General features: G+C 31.0%; 4 protein-coding genes across 6 annotated transcripts in view; all 4 read left to right on the top strand.

Moving 5' to 3' along the window:
* Nucleotides 1-5,259, top strand: part of LOC108746842 (sodium/potassium-transporting ATPase subunit alpha-like) — a 7,898-nt gene extending 2,639 nt beyond the window's left edge. For 2 of the 3 annotated variants that reach the window (XM_018483860.1, XM_018483863.1), the window contains exons 5-10: nucleotides 354-623; nucleotides 928-1,242; nucleotides 1,381-1,801; nucleotides 2,021-2,309; nucleotides 2,631-3,201; nucleotides 5,184-5,259. In XM_018483860.1, coding sequence (XP_018339362.1) covers nucleotides 354-623; nucleotides 928-1,242; nucleotides 1,381-1,801; nucleotides 2,021-2,309; nucleotides 2,631-3,201 — 1,866 coding nt within the window. In that variant the 3' untranslated portion in view covers nucleotides 5,184-5,259. The remainder of the gene's footprint in view (nucleotides 1-353; nucleotides 624-927; nucleotides 1,243-1,380; nucleotides 1,802-2,020; nucleotides 2,310-2,630; nucleotides 3,202-5,183) is intronic. The other variant, XM_018483861.1, reaches the window with a different exon arrangement.
* Nucleotides 5,215-8,350, top strand: LOC108746844 (peritrophin-44-like). The gene is made up of 4 exons (XM_018483865.1): nucleotides 5,215-5,408; nucleotides 6,664-6,975; nucleotides 7,209-7,605; nucleotides 8,176-8,350. The coding sequence occupies exons 1-4, from the start codon at nucleotides 5,372-5,374 to the stop codon at nucleotides 8,294-8,296; spliced, it is 867 nt and encodes a 288-aa protein (XP_018339367.1). The 5' UTR covers nucleotides 5,215-5,371; the 3' UTR covers nucleotides 8,297-8,350.
* Nucleotides 8,351-10,570: 2,220 nt separating this feature from the next.
* LOC108746848 (peritrophin-1-like) lies at nucleotides 10,571-14,455 on the top strand. The gene is made up of 5 exons (XM_018483869.1): nucleotides 10,571-10,795; nucleotides 11,890-12,084; nucleotides 12,433-12,617; nucleotides 13,629-13,861; nucleotides 14,280-14,455. The coding sequence occupies exons 1-5, from the start codon at nucleotides 10,747-10,749 to the stop codon at nucleotides 14,308-14,310; spliced, it is 693 nt and encodes a 230-aa protein (XP_018339371.1). The 5' UTR covers nucleotides 10,571-10,746; the 3' UTR covers nucleotides 14,311-14,455.
* Nucleotides 14,456-16,367: 1,912 nt separating this feature from the next.
* Nucleotides 16,368-18,725, top strand: LOC108746846. The gene is made up of 3 exons (XM_018483867.1): nucleotides 16,368-16,886; nucleotides 17,763-18,180; nucleotides 18,595-18,725. The coding sequence occupies exons 1-3, from the start codon at nucleotides 16,622-16,624 to the stop codon at nucleotides 18,620-18,622; spliced, it is 711 nt and encodes a 236-aa protein (XP_018339369.1). The 5' UTR covers nucleotides 16,368-16,621; the 3' UTR covers nucleotides 18,623-18,725.
* Nucleotides 18,726-19,905: the final 1,180 nt, after the last annotated feature.

Raw genomic sequence — 19,905 nt, 5'->3', positions numbered from 1 at the left:
ATATATATATATATATATATATATAATTGTAACGTTTCTGGTACATAATTATAATATTAACTATATTATAACTATAATAAATTTTATATAATTAATTTTATTCTATAATTGTATAATACATTTATTTTTAAATATTATAGGTATTTACTTCATGATAATTATACTTATAGCAGAATATATTCTTTTATTAACTCTATGTATGTTTTATTTCTTATTCGTCTCTGATATATTCTTTTTGCAATAAGTAGAATTGCGCAGCACTATCTTTTATGTAAACGGTGTTTCGCTTTAACAACATCATTTAACGTTCTCACTTCGAATATACGATCGAGTTCCTGCCATCGCAACTTCAGGTGCGACACGTGTGGTACAACGGTCAAATGTGCGAGGTGATGTCGTCAGACACATGGAGGAAATATGTCAACAATCCGGGTTTCGAAAATCTGGCCAGAGTAGCGAGTCTCTGTAATCACGCCGTATGGGCACCGATGCTCAAGGATGAACCTCTGCCACCGTTAAATAAAAGAAAGATCCTAGGAGACGCCTCGGATGCGGCTTTACTAAGATGTATGGAGGTCCTTGTGAAAGGAGGAGCTGATTCCTTCAGAAAAAATTATGTTAAAGTAAATAAGTCTAATTAAATCTTTTGATTGAAGATTAAGTAAAAGAATTATATTTAAATTTAATATGCCAGTCGTAAATTTAATCTATTGAAAAATTGCTTTCTTTTAAGCCTATTTCAATATACTATGTCAGCTTCTAATTTCTAATCTTGATAGATTTTCTAGTAAATTATATGTTTAAATTTGTTTTAAAATAAATCTTACTTTATCCAAATTTAAAAAATAATAGAACTAATATATAAATATTAAAATAAAAATAGAGTTTATTATTGTCATAAATAAAATTATTATCTTGGATCTTTAGATATTGGAGATTCCTTTTAATTCGACTGACAAATTTCAAGCGAACATACATTTATTTCGCGGCAAGTATCTCGTATCCTTCAAAGGCGCTCCAGAACGTGTCCTCGAACGTTGTTCGACTGTAGCATTCGGTAACGAGACTAAGGATTTAGACGAAGAGATAAAATCAGCGTACACGGAATCTTGTTATATTCTGGCGAACAACGGTGAACGCGTTCTTGGCTTTGCCGATCTCGAACTTTCGACCAAAGCTTTCCCCGAGGGTTATCAATTTGAGGCCGATCCTCCAAATTTCCCTCTTGAAAACTTAAGATTGGTATTTCTTTAATATTTAATTTTTTTACAAGTATTCTTTAAATTATTATTACTCAAGATTTTTTAATTTTAATTCTTGGATTTTAATTTTTTATCAACAGTTACTTTCTAAATAAAATGTATGTGTTTTTATTGATAGATCGGTCTAATGGCCATGATGGACCCGCCACGGCCAGCTGTTCCTGATGCCGTGTACAAATGTCGTTGCGCCGGCATTAAAGTTATCATGGTGACCGGTGATCATCCTGATACCGCCAAAGCGATTGCCAAGTATGTTGGCATCATTACCGACCACGATGACCATAATAATGCCAACGGCAACGCCAGGAAGGACATTGTGGTGACTGGTACAGAGCTACGAGATTTGTTGCCGGAAAAACTGGATCAACTGATTAGGCAACATCAGGAGATTGTATTCGCCAGGACATCACCGGTGCAAAAACTGCAAATCGTTGAAAGCTGCCAGCGGTTGCATCTGATTACCGCGGTTACCGGCGACGGTGTCAATGACTCGCCGGCCCTCAAGAAAGCCGACATCGGTATCGCAATGGGCATCACAGGTGGTGATCTATATTTTTTATAAAAATATTTTCAAAAAGAGAAATATGAATATATAATTAATGGCAAAATTTCTAAAAGATAAATCTAAATATGCTCCCTATTGCTTTGAAGATAAAAATATTGTGGAGAATTTAAATTCTCTCGCGTACTCTCTTAAATTCTTTAATTTCAGTAAACAATTGCTATAACGGCTGTCTAACTCTAATTATGATTGCCAGGATCCGATGTGAGCAAGCAAGTAGCGGACTTAATACTACTAGATGATAATTTTGCTTCGATAGTGACAGGCATTGAAGAGGGTCGGCGAATATTTGACAATCTCAAGTCGAGCATCGCATATACTTTGGCGAGCAATGTGCCGGAAATAACGCCTTTTTTAGCATTTATTGTTCTCGGGATTCCTCTGCCGGTCGGTGTAATTTGTATACTATGCATCGATCTGGGAACAGACATGTGGCCGGCAGTTGCTTTGGCTTATGAGAAGTCTGAATCGGATATAATGTTGAGGTATTAAATGTACAAAGGTTTCCTTATATATATACAAAATTATAAAGGCTATATCATAAAAAAATATTTGGTCTGATGTAAAAAATTAGCAGTCTTTAAATATAAATATTTAAAAAAATCTCTCTTCGCAGGAAACAAATAAAATTCAAGTAGGGAATAAAACTTTATTTTCTCATTCGACTCAATTGGGATAAATTTTAATTAAACAAAATTTAGTTCATAAGTTTGATTATTAAGATCTATATAAAATGAAATATTAGATAAGCTAATAAAATATAAATATCTAATCTTTTCTCATTTCTATTTTCTCAACTATCTCAGAAAGCCCAGAATACCTCAAAAAGATCATCTAGTTAGCCGAAAATTAATCTTCATGGCTTACGGTCAGATTGGTGTGATTGAAGCGTGCGCAGGTTTCTTCACGTATTTCGTGGTGATGGCGGAACACGGTTTTTTGCCGAAACAACTTCTGGGTTTAAGAAAAATGTGGGATAGTTCGGTAGTGAACGACTTGGAAGACAGTTTTGGACAGGAATGGACCTATCAACAACGTAAGATCCTCGAGTACACCTGCCACACCGCTTTCTTTGTTAGCATCGTGATTGTTCAAGTAGCAGATGCAATGGTCTGTAAAACTCGCCGCAACTCGTTATTACGCCAGGGTATGGGTAACTGGGTCTTGAATCTGGGCCTGCTCCTTGAAATCGCCCTGGCTTGTGTAGTTTGCTACGCGCCCTACATGGACCGCATCTTGAAGACGTATCCTTTAAAGCCAGAGTGGTGGTTACTTGGTGTACCATACGCTATTATAATATTAATTTATGAAGAATTGAGGAAATGGTGGATTAGAAGACATCCAGATGGCTGGTGGGATAAAGAGACTTCGTATTAGGTGAGATCGCGCGATGAAAGATGTCTTATAATCCCTGGCGAAAAAATTTTTGACGAAAAACTTCATAGATTAAGACAAAATTTTAGAAATTATTAGTTTTTCATAGATATTCGTAATGGAACGTAGAGCGGTGTTGTTTGTTTGAAAAAATCTAGAAATTCTCCGCCCTTAAACAACGCCATTCTACGTCCCATTATAAATACAAAAAAAATAATTTTTAAGATCTTGTCTCAATCCATATATTGTAGTTTTTCTGTACTGTTTCATAAACATTTTTTTCTGCCAGGAATCCAAATAAAAATTGAAAAATCCAGTATCATAATTAATTTGATATTGTTAAGAGTTTCAAAAAATTTTTAAATAAAATCTTGAAAAAAATAAATAAAATTGATTAAAGATATATGTATATATTTGAACTACAATATATTTATATTTAAACTTAGAGATCTATTTATTGAAGGATGAGAGAAATATATTCATATTGCATTCCTAAACATTGCACCAAGATGCAAAAAAAACTAGTTTCGTAAATAACGACCTTTAACGCGGATCTCTATCCAGTCGTGACTTCTTGAAATCATACTGCAAATAATACTTCACCTTTCTAAATAAACTACCGCAAATATATCATAAATTATATGTAAAACAATTGAATAAATTGCATTATTAAGCTACAGACAATATTAAAAAAAAATATTTCTATTTAGAAATAATTGAAAATATAGAAATTAATTTTATATTAATACAAATTCTATTGCTAAATACATTTTATATATTTGAAAAATATTATTTTATAAATTATTATTATTATTAATATCTCATTTATGGTATTAATAATACCATATTTATGTTTAACAAAGTAAAAGTATAAATTAATAAACACATTATATATTATAATTTTATTTAGATATAAAGTATTACTTAAAAAATTTTTTTAAATTAATTTACGTATATTCTTCTTGATAAAACTTAATGTGAAATAATAGTTATCATTGATTAATCGGTATTATCAAATCCCGAAATTTTTATGGAGCAGATATGTAAAGACAAAAACTGGAAACATCAAGGGAAAAAACTGGAATTTCATGATGTTTTCTCGGAAGACTTTAGTATGCTAAAAATATCTCACAGATAAATAAAGTTACCAGAAAAACTTGAGATTTTCGCAAGACTTTGCACTGCTTTCATAGCACGTCCTTTAATTTTTATATCCCGGTTTAAATTTTGTTTCAAGTTGCAATTATTATAATTTAATTTAAAATATTTAGATTTATTAAAATTTGTACTATATGTGAATCATTATATAAAATTAATAAATAATTACACCAAAACGTCATTACAAAATATATTAATTATGCGACATATATAGACAAACATATATTGAGACTCACATTAAAATTATTAACGAAGATTTGGTTGATAATATTGACACTTTTTCAAAATGATTTTAATAGAACATATTAATAGATACGTAAAAATTAATAAATACCCTGGTAAAAAAACTGATAGAAAATAATAGAAAAATTCTATCATTTTGAATATAGAATTTGATTCGTAAATTCATTCATAATTTGAATCAGATCTTACATGAATCTTATACAAATCTTATAAAATCCGATAAAATACGATAGGATTCATATCCGATCAATTGTGATGTTCGCGAGGTAAACGATAGAAAACGATATAAATTGATAGAAATCCTATCGTTCTCAATCATTCTCTATCAACTTTTTTTACCAGGGTATGTATATTGATAGATATTTATCAATATATAGTTATATATATTAAAAACAATGACAGTTTTATCTATGATTTCAATATAATTTGCATGCTAATATATGCAATTCTCCAATATATAATTTTATATCCAATTCTATACGAACAAAACATTGATGGATCTGAAAATCATATCAATCAGTGCGTGTCATTGTACTTATGTGTATATATGTACATGTAGATGATTGTCGGTTTTCCCCCCATAGACTCTACGTGATCACGAAGTGTTGTAACCCTGATGAAGTGGGGGCCGCATATAAGATCCCGACGTTCGAAGGGGCCCAGTAGTCTCTCTCTCTAGTCACCAATACGACCACATTACTACGACTGGATCATTATACATAGTGACGTCACTCTTTTCCTCTCTTTCTCAATCGGCATCTTTCTCGTCAGGATGAAGACGGAGATCCTTCTTCTCCTGATATGCCTCGGTGAGCTCTTAACACGATCTTATTAGTTCAAAAAACACAGAGTAGCTAATATGAAATTTAAAATAAATCTGAATTTTTCAATATCCTTTTAAAATTTCTTTTTCTCACGTAAAAACGTTATAATAGAATCGTATCTTTTGAAATGTATAACTGGTTTAGCTTTTTTATTTGTCATTTTAATTGGATAAAAAATTTTTAACTGTTAAAAAAGTGAAAATTCTTTAATATTTGCCATATGTGGAACATATATACCGAAATATCTATCAAATATTATATTCATAAATTCATTTATATACTTAATATAATTTCAATATAAGACAAATGAAACAATTCAAGAAATAAACTTATTTTTTCAATTAATTATAAAATTATGTACATATATTATATTATAAAATTTGAAAAATGATTATTTTTATTTGTATTTTTCATTACATTCGTATTTCTATTTTATTTCTATTTTATTTCTTTTCTATATTACTTATAATAGATAAATAAATTTAAAACAATTTAAAGCTTTTAATTTAATTACATAATTGGGACAAAGTTCTGGAAAATTGAATTGCATCTATCCAAAGTTGTCTATTGCTATTTGTTTATATCGGAATCGAAATCTACTAAGTGTATTTGAAATCTACTAAATGCATTTGAAAACTATTAGGCCGAATCGATTAAGCAACATTTAAGTTCTGAGTGGTCGGCCGAGTATACGTACGGCAGCTCGACCACTTTCTCACTTTCTTCGCTCGCGCTCGTGAGGTCGACCGGCATTTCTTCAGGGACGCAGACGATGTGCTGCCTTGAAAACATGCCGAGGGACCAGTCGACCCTCTTATCTTAACATGTTCATTTTTGTCTTCCTTCATTTTCTTTCTTGAATTCGCTTTGTTTTTTGTTGAGCAGTTTGTGACATGAAGTAGTTCAAGCAAAATTCGAAGGCTTTAACTCATAAAAAGTTTAATTTAATGATAATGAGACTGAAATTTCATGTAATCCCTTAATTATTCGATATTTTTTCCCCAAAAAAATTTTTTATATATTAAGTTACAATAAAAATTGAAATGAACAAATATAAAATACATGAATTACTAGAATACTTTATAGAGTCAGTACTAATGAAATATTGTCGGGAAATTATTAGAATTAAAAATTTATTGAGAATTTAGTAAAGAATTTAATTACAATTCTTTTTATTCTTGTCAATATATGTAATCTCTCATTTATATATTTTAATATAAAAAAATTTTATCACACACAGGAGCCGTCACTGCTCTGACGAGGAAGCAAGAAGCCGCCGAGCAAAGCCGCCGAAAGGTTGCTTCAGCAACGACGCCGAAGAAACAAGAGCCAGAGGAAGAATATGAGGATGATGAAGAACTCCTAGACCAATGTCCAGAACCCAATGGATATTTTCCAGACGCAGAACAATGCGATAAATATTATGACTGTCGAGACGGCAAAATAACGGACAAATTATGCCCTGACGGTCTCGTTTTCAATGATTTTAGCCCTCAGCACGAGAAGTGCGATTTACCATTTGGTATCGATTGTACAAAGAGACCTAAGCTACGTAAGAGAACTCCCTATTTCATCTTTTATAAATTAAATATAATATATAATGCACAAAATAGATCAAGTCGTTTCGAAAAATATTATTTAAAAAATTTTAATATATGCATCTTTTGAACGATATACAAATTTCGTAAAATTTATTTTATATACTGATCTACTTTATAGTAAAAAAATTTATTTTTTTCATTTAGTTATTTCATTTTTATACATTTTTCCATCTGTTTATTATAGAAAAACCACAACCATCACCACACTGTCCTCGCATGCACGGCTATTTCGCTCATGAAGACCCTAGGAATTGTAATACCTTTTACTACTGCGTGGAGGGCAAGTTTAACATGATCACTTGTCCGGACGGTTTGGTCTTCTCTGAAAAGACCGGCATCTGCAACTGGCCGGATGAAGCACAGAAGAAAGGCTGCGGTTCTCGCGAACTCTTCAACTTCACTTGTCCGAAGGTTAACGAGTCGGTGGCCGCGACGCATCCGCGTTATCCTGACACTGAAGATTGCCAGTACTTCTACGTGTGCGTCAACGGTGAAATACCGAGGCGAAGCGGATGCAAACTCGGCCAGGCGTTCGACGAACGCAGTGGAAAATGCGACTGGGCCAGAAAAATACCCGAATGGTACGAATTGTGCAGCAAAACTTGAGTTTCTCATAAAGGAGCATAAAAACAGGCGATTTTAAATATAACGACGATAAATTTAAAAAATGAAAATAAGCAAAATTATGTATTATAAATAATTATCATTATTTAATGTTGTGAAAATGATCTTTTTCTTGCTTTTTTTGTAAAAATAATGTAGATCTTTTATATAACAAATACTTTTTTTTATAATTAACAAATTTATAATAACATTTATATAAAAAAAATATATACGGATTTCAAACATTTTAAATAAAAAAATTAAAAAATTGAGAGAAAAATTTAATCGAATATATATTATAAAGACAAAAAACATAAATAATGAAAAATTTAGATCTACAATTTAAATTATTATATTATACATAAAACACAAAAAAATAGAGATTTCTTTTTATAAAAAGAAGAAAAAGTTTATTTTTTTATTTACGTATTCCTATTACGTCAAATCTATCAAAAAAAGACAGTTTAATTTTAACAGTTGACGAAACTTCTTTATCGTCTTATTTATCATTAAATATATGTCTAAAAACGCAAATAATTTAATTATAGCAAAGATTGGTACAAGGATCAACTAACCGACGAAGAATTAGACGCCTTGGAGAATCCACCACCCAAACCCAAACCTATCGGTGGACCAAGCAGAAGAAAGGGGAGCAGACCATCTGTATAGAATCAAAATTTTAAATTAAATATATAGGTTTTAAGTCTTTTTATTATCAAACCGTTTTATTGTATAATAAACTTATCTTTACTACAAACACACGCCTTTCAAAGATATTCCATTGCAAATCCTTCGAAGTAATTTGCTTAAACAAATAATAAATTATAAATTTGGCTTTAAACAATTTAGAAAAAATAAGCTACTAATTCTGAAGGAAATTATTCAAAGTCGGTATCCTGGCAACAAATTATTTTTACGTTTTCATTTAATAGCATTATATTATATTATTATTATTTAATTATTCATGTCTTTGGCTTTTTGATTTTGGCAATCATACTATTTTCATTTCTCACAAAATCATGAAATTTTCTTAAAATCGAGAATCTAAATTCTTTCGCAATAAATTCAGATTGCGTGTTAAATTTGCATGGGCGGTGAAAGTATTATGATATTGATTGACGCGTTCCTTGCATTTTATGCATAGGAAACATTTCCGAAATCCAGCTCTAGCGTAATACTTTCGTAAGACTAAAGATCGTGAAAGATCATTTTACGTAAAAGAGAGACATTTTAGAATACTAAACTTCATGAAATAACAAAAATCTGTACTAATTGTAATATTAAATAAGCAATAAAAATAAATATATATAATATAATATATAAATATATATAATATAATAATATATTAACAGTAAATTAATTGAATTAAAATTTATTTACTTTATTAACAAAAATGATTAACTTAAAACTACGTGAACTTTAAATGGATGAAAACTAAATGTATCAAATATTATTATATATTAATTCTCACTTTCCCGAAGGAAAAACATCGGAAGACGTTGCTGAAGCGTAAAATGAGATCGAAATGGAAAGAGCATCTCATCGTAACGAAAAAAACTTGTAATTGATTCAATATTGTGACTGTAATAAAATATGTCACTGATATATATTCCATCTAAAGATCATTAAACCTTATCTAAATAATTAAAAGATCCACACAGCATAGAATTTTCAGCAATGTCACTGCAAAATCTCTATAATGTTGCTGCAACATACAATGTGTTTGTGCTGTAGGGGTAAATATATGTATTAATACTTTTAATTGATATGATCAGTATCAACTCGATAAGAAATATATTTACATTTCATATTAATACTGAAGTAATTCTAATTTTTTATTATATAATTTTATATTCAATAAAAGAAAAAGTAAATAAAAGATTATAAAAAGCTTAGGCAAACGAATAATTAAATCTGCGTACATTTTAAAAATATTTTATAGTCTTGAATATTTTATACTTTATAATACTTTTTAATATATTTTACAATACTTTATAATACTTTTTTACATAAAATATTTAGAAAATATAGTATATTAAAAAATACTTATGTATAAAATTTTATTTTTTTTATCCAAAATTTGAATTTTAGCTTAATAATTCATGATACAGATCTCAAGTTTGTACTAATATTTCACTAAATGAATAAGAGAATACTATGACATTGGATAGTAACATTGTCGCAGAAATCAGTTTTTCAGAACAATCGAAGCGAGAGCGAAGGTGAATGTTAAACGACTTTTAAGAGAAGAAAGCCTAACAAAAAAGCTATCATTTCCTGGTAGTCAGTGATGCGTAATTTACTATTCTTCATTTGAAATCATTCGTTTAGAAATGCGAGTAAATTTAATTCACCAAGACGTTAACGCTTTCTTAAATTTAAAAAATATTCACTCTCTTTAGCTTGAATTTCCGATTTTTCTAAGCGTTACCAAATTTTCGAATATTTAATAAAAATAATATTTTTACATATTATCTTCATGTCATACAATTTTATTTTTTATTGCATCTTCTTTTTTTAATTATATAACTCATAATTTCATTTTATTTCCCATATATATTTATTTTCTTAATTGTTTTTCACAGCGCAATAAATTTCATCTTGCTCATCTTGAAAAATTAATTAAATTCTTTCAAATGAGGGAGACAATATAATTAAAATATTAGCGAAATTTTCTGGCATTTGCTCGTCGTGGTAATTGCGAAGCAGCGCGATTGTGACGTGTATTTTTCTCATCACAGAAAAACGGAACGAAGGACATCGAAGTGAGAGCGCTGAGAGGAGAGAGAAGAGTAAAAGTTTCCTCTCTTTCTCTCTCTTTCTCTTTCTTTGTCTCTCATCTATCTTTTCGATTTTCATTCTCGACGAGTGTTCGTCGATGAAAAGTGACGGCGAAAGTGGGATTTGCGTGAGGAAATAGTGGGGATCCGCAAGGTATACTCAGCCGACGAGTAACCGAAGAGCTGCAGTTTCGCGAGGGCGACCTCGGGCCATTTCAAAGAAGGACTAAAAATTAAATAGCCTAATTTAGCCGTTTCCGCCCGTTTCAGTGAACCTTAGTGCAATATTGTCATCCTGCGACGGATCACCTAACAGGAAAACACAAGTAAATCGGAAGAATGTTTACGACCGGAATCATCACGCTGCTAAGCGTAATCGTGCTGACACGTAAGTATCGAGCATTTAAAAAGATCAAAAAGAAATCAGAAATGATAAAAACATTCTAAAGAACAGGTTTACAAAGAAAAGTTCTTGCATAGTTCAAAATTTTTGAAATTGCTCTCTTGAAATATTAAAATTAATTACTGCTACTCTCTTAAAAAAGTTAATTGTTAAATATCAATGACATAAATATTATTATAAATTATTATTTATTATTAACAAAATTAAGAAAATTAAGTTATAATATAATCTGCTCTAGACAAAGTTAAATATAAATTGGACGTAAAATTTTGTAAAAAGGAGCAAAATAAAAATTTATTAATTGTGTAAAAGAAGATACTAAGTATGTCTTATAAGTGCATACTTTGTTTTTTAAATTAACATTCTCTAAATTAACTTTACTAATTCTAGTGTAACAGAAAATAAGAATATTTTATTTATCTTATTGTTACATAAATATTCTGTATCAAATATGAAATTAATGTCATCGACACATTCCAATATTACTTTACTTTCTACTTTTAAATATGTTTATATAGTTAGACAATTATATTGATTTTTTTCTTTCCATTCAAATAACGTAGATTATATTCAAACCTTCAAAAATTTAAATACTTTTTTATATTCAAATGTGTTGAAAAAAAAAATCAATATAATTATTTAACTACATATAAACATAATAAGAATTTGGATATAAAATAATATTGAAACAAACGTTGATGATAATTTCATGACTAACTATAAAATACTTATGTTACAATATATAAGGCAAATGAAATATTCTTATCTGGAATTGCAATAAGAGTAAAGAAAGAAAATGCGAAACAAAGTAAGTTCAATGGAAATATCCGTTAGAATTAACCCGGAGACAGTACGAGAGCGAACTTTCTAAATCGTAAATGTCAGTTTTCTCGTTCGGCGAGTTGCATAAGTATAGTCGTGCGCAGCCAAGACAAAATTACGTAATGAACGACGAAATAATGTCGATCCAAGAATTCGACGGCAGGTCGGACAGGTTCGATCACCTCCGTCTACCGGAAACGCCACATCGATTTCCGCCCGCGGTAAGACCACGGTAGTATTTATCATCGACATTACAGACGCCGCGTTCAATTGCCCGAACAAAGACGGCCAATACGAGGACAGCAGGCAATGCGACAAATATTACGAATGTATCGATGGCGTAGCAACGGAGAAGCTGTGCCCAGACGGTCTTGTATTCGATCCTTTGAATCGCAAGGTGAACAAGTGCGACCACGTATTCAACGTCGATTGCGGTGACCGTCTCGAATTACGTAAGGCAAACAATATTTCATGAAGAACCGTTTTGAAAATCAATACATTCGTTGCTAATATCGAATAGTTTCTAATTTGCTAATTTCTAATTTAATAATGTTTTCTTATATAATATCTAAAATATTATTATCTTTGTCAGAGTAATTATTAATTAAATTTTATTTGTTAAAAAAGTCTTGTCTTAGAAAGTCTATTTTTATCAATTTATATTTGTGCAATAAAGCGCGTTTCGTATATTTGATATGTCCAATTGAAATATAGTACCTATTCATTCACGTTAAAATATCAAATATAATATTACGATAATGAAGCTGCACGAGCAATTGACTGATTATCCTCGTTAATAGAACCTCCACAGCCGACGAAGAAGTGTCCGCGACGAAACGGTTTCTTCGCGCATCCCGACCCGACAGTGTGCAATGTCTTCTACAATTGCATTGACGGAGAGGCGATTGAAATCACCTGTACTACCGGGCTGCACTTCGACGAGTACAGCGGAACTTGCGTGTGGCCGGATAGCGCGGGTCGCGAGGTGAGAAAATTTACTCTCTAAAATTTTTAGAGTGAATTATCACTGAAAAATAAAATCTCAGTTTTACAAATTGAGCTATTTTTTTCAAGACTGACTCAATTTTCACTCTTTAGAATAAAACTCTATTCCAAAAAACTTAGAGAGAACATTGGAAAAAAGATTTGATTATATTAATTAAAATTATTGATCGAAAATGTATAAATCAGAATTTTCTGATAGAATCTATAATTCTAGATGAGATAATCAAAATTCTAATAGATATCTAATAGATATGATTAAAATTTTCGTTCATTTTTAACTCAAAATTTTTCTCAGTGCAGTAAGAAAGAATTATTTTATTTTGTCGGTTACGACACGCTGTGTTAGAACAAGTTAATTGACGTTAAAAATTCCAAGAACAAAATCCTGACTTTTATACTATATATGTATACATAACGTAGTTATATGCCACGTAATTCTAGACTTGCTCCAACGGAAGACGTTTAGAACAATTGATTCGGAACTGTAACAAACGCTATGAACTTCCCCGAAGTTAAATCTTTAATTGAGAGAAAGTACAAACTTCTAATACACCCCACAGCGCATGTACTTTCTCCTAATTACAATTATCCTCGGGTAGGTCTCAGATATTTCCTTGCAATTATAGTGGGAATTTAACGATGCAATTCTGTTAGCATTTAAATTTAGGAATCAGACAAATAGCGTTCAGGAGATGCGAGAAACAAAATCCTAATCTACTATACAATATTGCATAATTTTCAATTAAATTTTTTAATACCATATTTAATTATGTAAAATGAAATTACGTAAAATAAAACTGGAGACTACATTAAAAGTTGTAAAAAATGGCATAAAGAAAATTAGAATGTTAGGAAATGAGAAAGAACTTAATCTAACTTTAATCCAACAAAAAAAGGCCAACATTTTTCAAGAAATTGTTAAATTAAACTGAAATCAATGCTCCTTGATATAACAACACGATAATACATAGAAATGTGCTGCATAATGTAGGGTTGCGGAGTTATGGGCAAGAAGCTGCAAGACGGCTTTGAGTGCCCAACCGAGACCCAGGTTGACAGCAGGGGCATGGTGGTCGACCATCCTAAATTTGCGCATCCCGAAGACTGTCAGAAGTTTTACGTATGCCTAAACGGTGTAACGCCGCGTGAACAAGGCTGCAGTGATGGCACCGTCTACAATGAGGAGCAGCAGAGATGTGATGCACCTGAGAACGTTCGTGGATGGTACGAGTTGATTGCAAACTATATTATTCCATCATTTTATTTTCATATTAATGATCTAGCAATTAATATAATCACTAAAAGATTAAACAAGTTAGAGTAGTAACCATGTTGACATCATCTGAATACATTTCATACAAGTATAATTCTGATAGCACTCTTTGAACATGATATATGTATTAAATAAGAGAACTTCAACAATCTCACTCGGTTAATAAGCATTTTTTAATATTATGTGTTCAATTCAATTAATTTTCAATTGTAAATTTCAAGATTTAAAATCTCTCGCTATTTATATAATAAAATTATTAAGATTATTATATTCTACGTTATGTTTTTATGAAATCTTATTTTAAGTTAATTAAATTACTATCGTGCTTAAAAAGTTCGGGGAATTTAATAGCTGTCGTTTACCTTGCAGCGAGGACTGGTACAAGGACGAGAAGCCGTAAGGAAGTCGTCCACGCTCATCTGTCCCGCATCGGGACGCCGCACATTCACTTTAATCACGTGTCACCTCCTTCGCCCAGCGTGTAACTCCATGTGTGTGTTCAGCCATTTGAATGTCTTGGAATACATTTTATTTTTACTTTATTAGTCTTCAATCAGTTAATCGAAACCTGATTTCCTTTCCTATTAATTAAAATGCCTCGAACTAAAATTGAGATAACATTTTCTTTAAAAAATCGTTAAATTAATTTATTTATGTAATGAAAAGAACTTATAATATTTAATTCGATTCGCATAATTAACCTAAAAAATTTTGATTATAATTTATTATATGTTTTATCACGGAAATATTAAAAAATTCATTGTTAACAATATAATTTATTTCAACTATTAAACAAAGATACATATAGATCTGCTAAAATTACACATATCTCTTTTCTTTTTTTTCACTTTTCAGATTTCAAATAAAATACAATTTGTGTTATGTGATAAATAAAAAGAGAAAAAGGAAGGTGTTATTATTAAAATTGATTGACTGACACCATTAATAAGATAATTTTAATTTTTCTCAAGAGAAGTTAATGGTGACTTAGTTGTCGATTTTCGAAATGATATTCAAGGAACTTGCAAAAGGTCTTGAATCATTCTCGTTATGAGATCAGTTGACTATCACTTTCTCCTGAACTGCTCTCTTGATTCTCGTTCTGCAATTCACTTTCTCTCTCTTTCCCTCATTCTCTTTCTGGTATTGCATATTATACGAACAAGATACGAACGAGAGATGCGCTTACTCGCTCTACTTTCCCAAATGTTTGTTAACAACAAAGTAAAAAGCTCTTACGCCAAAAAAAGAAGAGAAAAGTAAAAAATCCCGAGCCTTAAGATGCATGATAAAATAAATTTTAAATCCATATAAAAAGAAGAGAAATATTAAAAATAAATTATTATAACTTAGCAAAGCGTCATAGAAAAAACAATTTTATCTTCAGAACACATTAAATTAAAGAAATACCGTTACTCTTTCTTGGCGAAAGATTAATTTATTTCTTTTGCACGTGGCAGGTAAGTTGAGTTTATATGCACAGTATTCTCTTTCTCTCTTTCTCTTCTCTCTCTCTCTCTCTCTCTCTCTCTCTCTCTCTCTCTCTCTCTCTCTCTTCCATTTAACTTTCCAATTCACGAGCGTCTGTCGCAAATGCCACTTGCTGAACGCTTTTTTTGAAGATTAAATACTCGTTCAATAAAAATTAAATTCTGCACTTTATACGTGACGATATTCAGTTACTGCAATATCTTATCTGCAATATCTTGCAAATATGATTTTTGTTGAGAATAACACAAGAATTTTTTAACAGTATATTAATACTATTACAAAATTACATTGCGTTTTACAAGTTTCTCATTTATATAACATATGCATTTCAATTATTTTTATTTTTAAAGATCATACTTTTCTTGTTCGAAATTATGAAATTATTAATGCAATTGGTACATTAAATAAATAGATAGTTTTTGCATCTACAAGATCATTACTTTCGTTTTCTTCACAATAATGCACAAAAAGATGGTTTTAGATAACTAATTGATATATAAGTGCTCTGTTAATTTGTTCAATTAACTGCTCTGTTATAATAAATAAACAAATAGATAATTGTCTCTCTACAAAATCCACGAAATAATTTCTCTCGTTCCGCTTTCAAAAATATCTCGGACTAATAAAATTAATTGGGTACTTAAAGTAAACGTAACACGGTAGCCGTGTTTGCAATGCGAATTCCAAGCGTGAAGTGAGGGATGCAAATCGCGAAATGGTAGCACAACAGCAACGACCCGGTCTCGCCGTCAGTACCCGGAAATGTCCGGAATTTATATGCACCGATAATAACGCAATGCAATAAAACTTGCGTCTATGCATCCAATAGAATGCACGTAAGAATGACGGGAGAAAAAGGAACAGTGAGACCATTGCTCGAAAGAAAGAAAGAGAGAAACAGACAAGACTTTCGGCGAAAGGGGGGCGAAGTCAGAAGGAGGGAGGGTCGGGAAATGTGCAACAGTAAGGACCCACTAAGGTGGTGGCGAGACTGTCGAGCGAAACAGAACCCGTTTCGGACCCGCAGTCACATTTTATCAGCGTCGCGACGCACTGCAGACGAAGTTAAAGAAAAGGACGAGGAAGTTAAAGAAGAAGAGGAAGGGAAGCAAGGGGGAAGGAGAAAGAGAGAGAGAGAGAGAGAGATAGCCTCCTTAGGACAGTAGCTTCAAGACTGAGATCTGAAAGACTTCGCGAATCTCTTTAGGACTCTCTTCAGGATGTTGGAAGTGGGAAAGCACGTGCTTCTTCGTGGTCTTCTGGCACTGGTGATTCTGGCTACCTTGAGTGGAGCTCAGTTCCGGTGTCCGGAACCTAAGGGTTTCTTCCCCGATCCCGAACAATGCGATCTTTATTACGCCTGCGTGGATGGTCAGCCTGAGGAGAAACTCTGTAAGGATGGACTCGTCTTCAGGGATGATAATCCCAAGAAGGAACTCTGCGATATACCGGCGAATGTACCTTGCGGTGACCGTACAATTTTGCGTAAGTTCCGAATTATTAAAATTTTCTAAATTTATTAAATCGCCTTCTTAATTATTACAATTAGATTCATCTAGATTATTACGTTTTGCTCTTCAGATTAGAAATTAATTCTTCGAATTATTATATGCCAATCTCAATAACTTCATACATAATAATATTATTTGCTATTTACAGAGAAATATCTTTTTGTTATCTATATCATTCAATTCATTCAATTTTATATTTATATGCTATTTTAAAATTGAAAGATTTTTCGTTCAAAAAGGAAATTTTTTTCAATAATAGGTACTCGAATAAAGAAATTATATATAAGAGTTCTTTTATACTTCATGCATATTCTCCTCAACAGCTCGACAAACTAGAAGAATTGGCAGATTAAGCAGTGTGGCAAAAATAGAACTCGATATGAACCGGTTTTTAGACGAATGGACAATCGAATTCTGTCTCGGTCTTTTTTACGTTGTCTTATAAGCAATAATATAACATAATCTCATACAGAAAAAATTTTAATTAATTAAAAAAACCTTTAATTAAAGTTTAACAAAAATCTATTAAAAAATAAAATAAAACACAAGACAAAATTTAATAAAATTACAATCAAATTTATATTAAAAAATATTTTGTATAATTTTTTAAATCTTTGCTGTAGAAATCGATATCTACATTAAATGTTAATCATTCTAGTGATTAAGCGCTAAAATTAAAAAAATATATTTTATTTGTAATTGTAAATTTCAAGACAAACCTCGACAGAAACACAATCTATTGTATCACAATTATAAAATAATTAATGTACATGAGAGACTAATACAAAACTGAAATAATTATATATGCACTAGTATTATATGTATAATAATATATTATATAATTGAACAGAGGAGCCGCAACCAAGCAAGGGCTGCCCGCGGGCAAACGGTATTTTTAGCCACGAGGACCCGACTGCGTGTGACCGTTTCGTCAATTGCATCGATGGAGTAGTGCAAGTGGTGCCCTGTCCGCCCGGATTAATCTATGAACCCAAGATGTCGAGCTGTGTCTGGCCGATAGACGCCACTCGTCTATGCGAGAACGCAAAACGCGATGTCCTGGACGATGGCTTTGTATGCCCGGACGGCGACGTCGCCGGCCCGTCCGGCAGAATTCTGCCGCATCCCACGTATCCGCATCCCGAGGATTGCGCCAAATTCTACATCTGCAAAAACGGTGTAGTACCGCAGAAAGGGCAATGCGAGCCCGGCACCGTGTACAACGAAGACAGCTTCAGGTGCACGGAACCAGAATCCGTGCAGGGATGGTGAGTTTTTTCTTTTCTTTTATTTTTATATTCTTTACATTATTTATAAGAGATCTTTATATTAAAGAAATTCTTTACATTATTTATAAGAGATTTAATATTATAAGAGAAATTTATAAGAGAATCTGTTATAATAAATACACAAATTATGAGTTACTCTGTAATATAAAGAATATAAAATATAATATACATACAGAGTAACTGATAATTTGTGTATTTTTGTAACAGATTCTCTTATAAATTTTAAGATCAATTTCTCTTATTGCTTGTTCTCAATGCTTTGTCAATTATAAATGTCGATAATTGCTTGCTAACTTCTCTGTTTGTTTTCAATATTCTTCTCTAAATTTCAAAATTAAGCTTACTCTGAAAAATACATTAAACTGCTCTTTATAACAAAATGCAATGTTTCAGCGAGGACTATTACAAGCGTAAGAATTGAGTTGGAGAGAAGCGAAGGTGCCGCAGTTAACGCAACGTGTGTAATGCTCATCTTTTTACTCATAGGAACAATAAATGCATGTGATATGCATGCTTATGTAAAAGTCACTGCATGATCTTTGCGAGAGTGATCGCGCTTTCGCCCTTCCCGCGACGAATCACTACCCCTTTCTCCTTTTACGTAAACAAATTTGCATTCGGAAAATCCGTAATAAAGCCGTTGTCGGTTGTGGATCATTAACCGCGCCCGCGAAAAGAAATCCCCGCGGACTGACGATATCAAGTTCTATATATCTGTTAGATAAATCCTCCGCTCAAACCGGTCCGATTTATATAATTATCGATTATGTCGAAATTTTATTGTAAAACCACATGAACGCAAAACAGTCGCTCGTAATTCCGCAATTAAATAACTTTGAAGAAATGAAATTTATTTATTATATTTTTTCTAATGGGGAAATAAGTCTTTCCCTTTGAAAATGTTATCTTATAGTAACATCATTTTTAATAAATGTAAGAATTACACATTATTAATTAATAATTATGTATATTTTACGTAGAGTGTGACCAGAAATTTGTTTATAAATTCTTTCACAAATTTGGAGTCAACAAATCTAAAGTTTATTTTACAGATTTTTAAAGTTAATTAAAACTTTGTAATTGGTTATTAATTGTTTTTATAATAAAATTAAAATTTACTTAACATAATGACGTATTGCTTAAACATAAAATTCAATATTTATTTTCGTCCCTTTAATTATACATATAATAATAATAATAATAATAAAACTTAAATTCTTCTAGTTCCTAAAAATAGAAGTAATATAAAAAAAGCCAATATTTGTATTAAAATAATACTTAATAGAGTTTTCATTTTATATAGAGCTTCTTTTCATTTTATCAAAAGTATTAAAAATATTCATGCGAATTCTATCGTATGTGAGAATTATACAAGATAAAAGAATAATAAAATAATCAAATATTGTAAAATATTTGATCATTTTACAAAAATTACAAAAATGATATTAAATACTTCTCTCAAATCCTGAAAAATATTCTTGACAAAAATAATTTAATTATTTAAGCTAAAGATGCGAAAAGATTTAGAGTTTATTAAAAATAGTATTTTTAATAAAACATAATGTACTATTCAGAAAAATACTATCGGAAAAATATTAAGAATGTAAAATAAATAAGGTTCTTGTTAATAGATAGGAATTACTATTATTAAAGATAAAGAACACCGTTTAGTTTTTAAATCTGTTTAAATTGAAAAAAAAAAAA

Source organism: Trachymyrmex septentrionalis, unplaced genomic scaffold (assembly GCF_001594115.1).
Source record: "Trachymyrmex septentrionalis isolate Tsep2-gDNA-1 unplaced genomic scaffold, Tsep1.0 scaffold19, whole genome shotgun sequence".
Classification (NCBI taxonomy): domain Eukaryota; kingdom Metazoa; phylum Arthropoda; class Insecta; order Hymenoptera; family Formicidae; genus Trachymyrmex; species Trachymyrmex septentrionalis.
This window is presented reverse-complemented; position numbering and strand designations above follow the sequence as displayed.

Bases quoted from the DNA above. Each gene is read 5' to 3' on its own strand.
- LOC108746844 (XM_018483865.1), top strand. From the start codon at position 5,372: ATGAAGACGGAGATCCTTCTTCTCCTGATATGCCTCG. The intron at 5,409-6,663 runs GTGAGCTCTTAA...TATCACACACAG, and splicing joins TCTTCTCCTGATATGCCTCG to GAGCCGTCACTGCTCTGACG. The intron at 7,606-8,175 runs GTACGAATTGTG...ATTTAATTATAG, and splicing joins GCCAGAAAAATACCCGAATG to CAAAGATTGGTACAAGGATC.
- LOC108746848 (XM_018483869.1), top strand. From the start codon at position 10,747: ATGTTTACGACCGGAATCATCACGCTGCTAAGCGTAATCGTGCTGACA. The intron at 12,085-12,432 runs GTAAGGCAAACA...CCTCGTTAATAG, and splicing joins CGGTGACCGTCTCGAATTAC to AACCTCCACAGCCGACGAAG. The intron at 12,618-13,628 runs GTGAGAAAATTT...TGCATAATGTAG, and splicing joins CGGATAGCGCGGGTCGCGAG to GGTTGCGGAGTTATGGGCAA.
- LOC108746846 (XM_018483867.1), top strand. From the start codon at position 16,622: ATGTTGGAAGTGGGAAAGCACGTGCTTCTTCGTGGTCTTCTGGCACTG. The intron at 16,887-17,762 runs GTAAGTTCCGAA...ATAATTGAACAG, and splicing joins CGGTGACCGTACAATTTTGC to AGGAGCCGCAACCAAGCAAG. The intron at 18,181-18,594 runs GTGAGTTTTTTC...GCAATGTTTCAG, and splicing joins CCAGAATCCGTGCAGGGATG to CGAGGACTATTACAAGCGTA.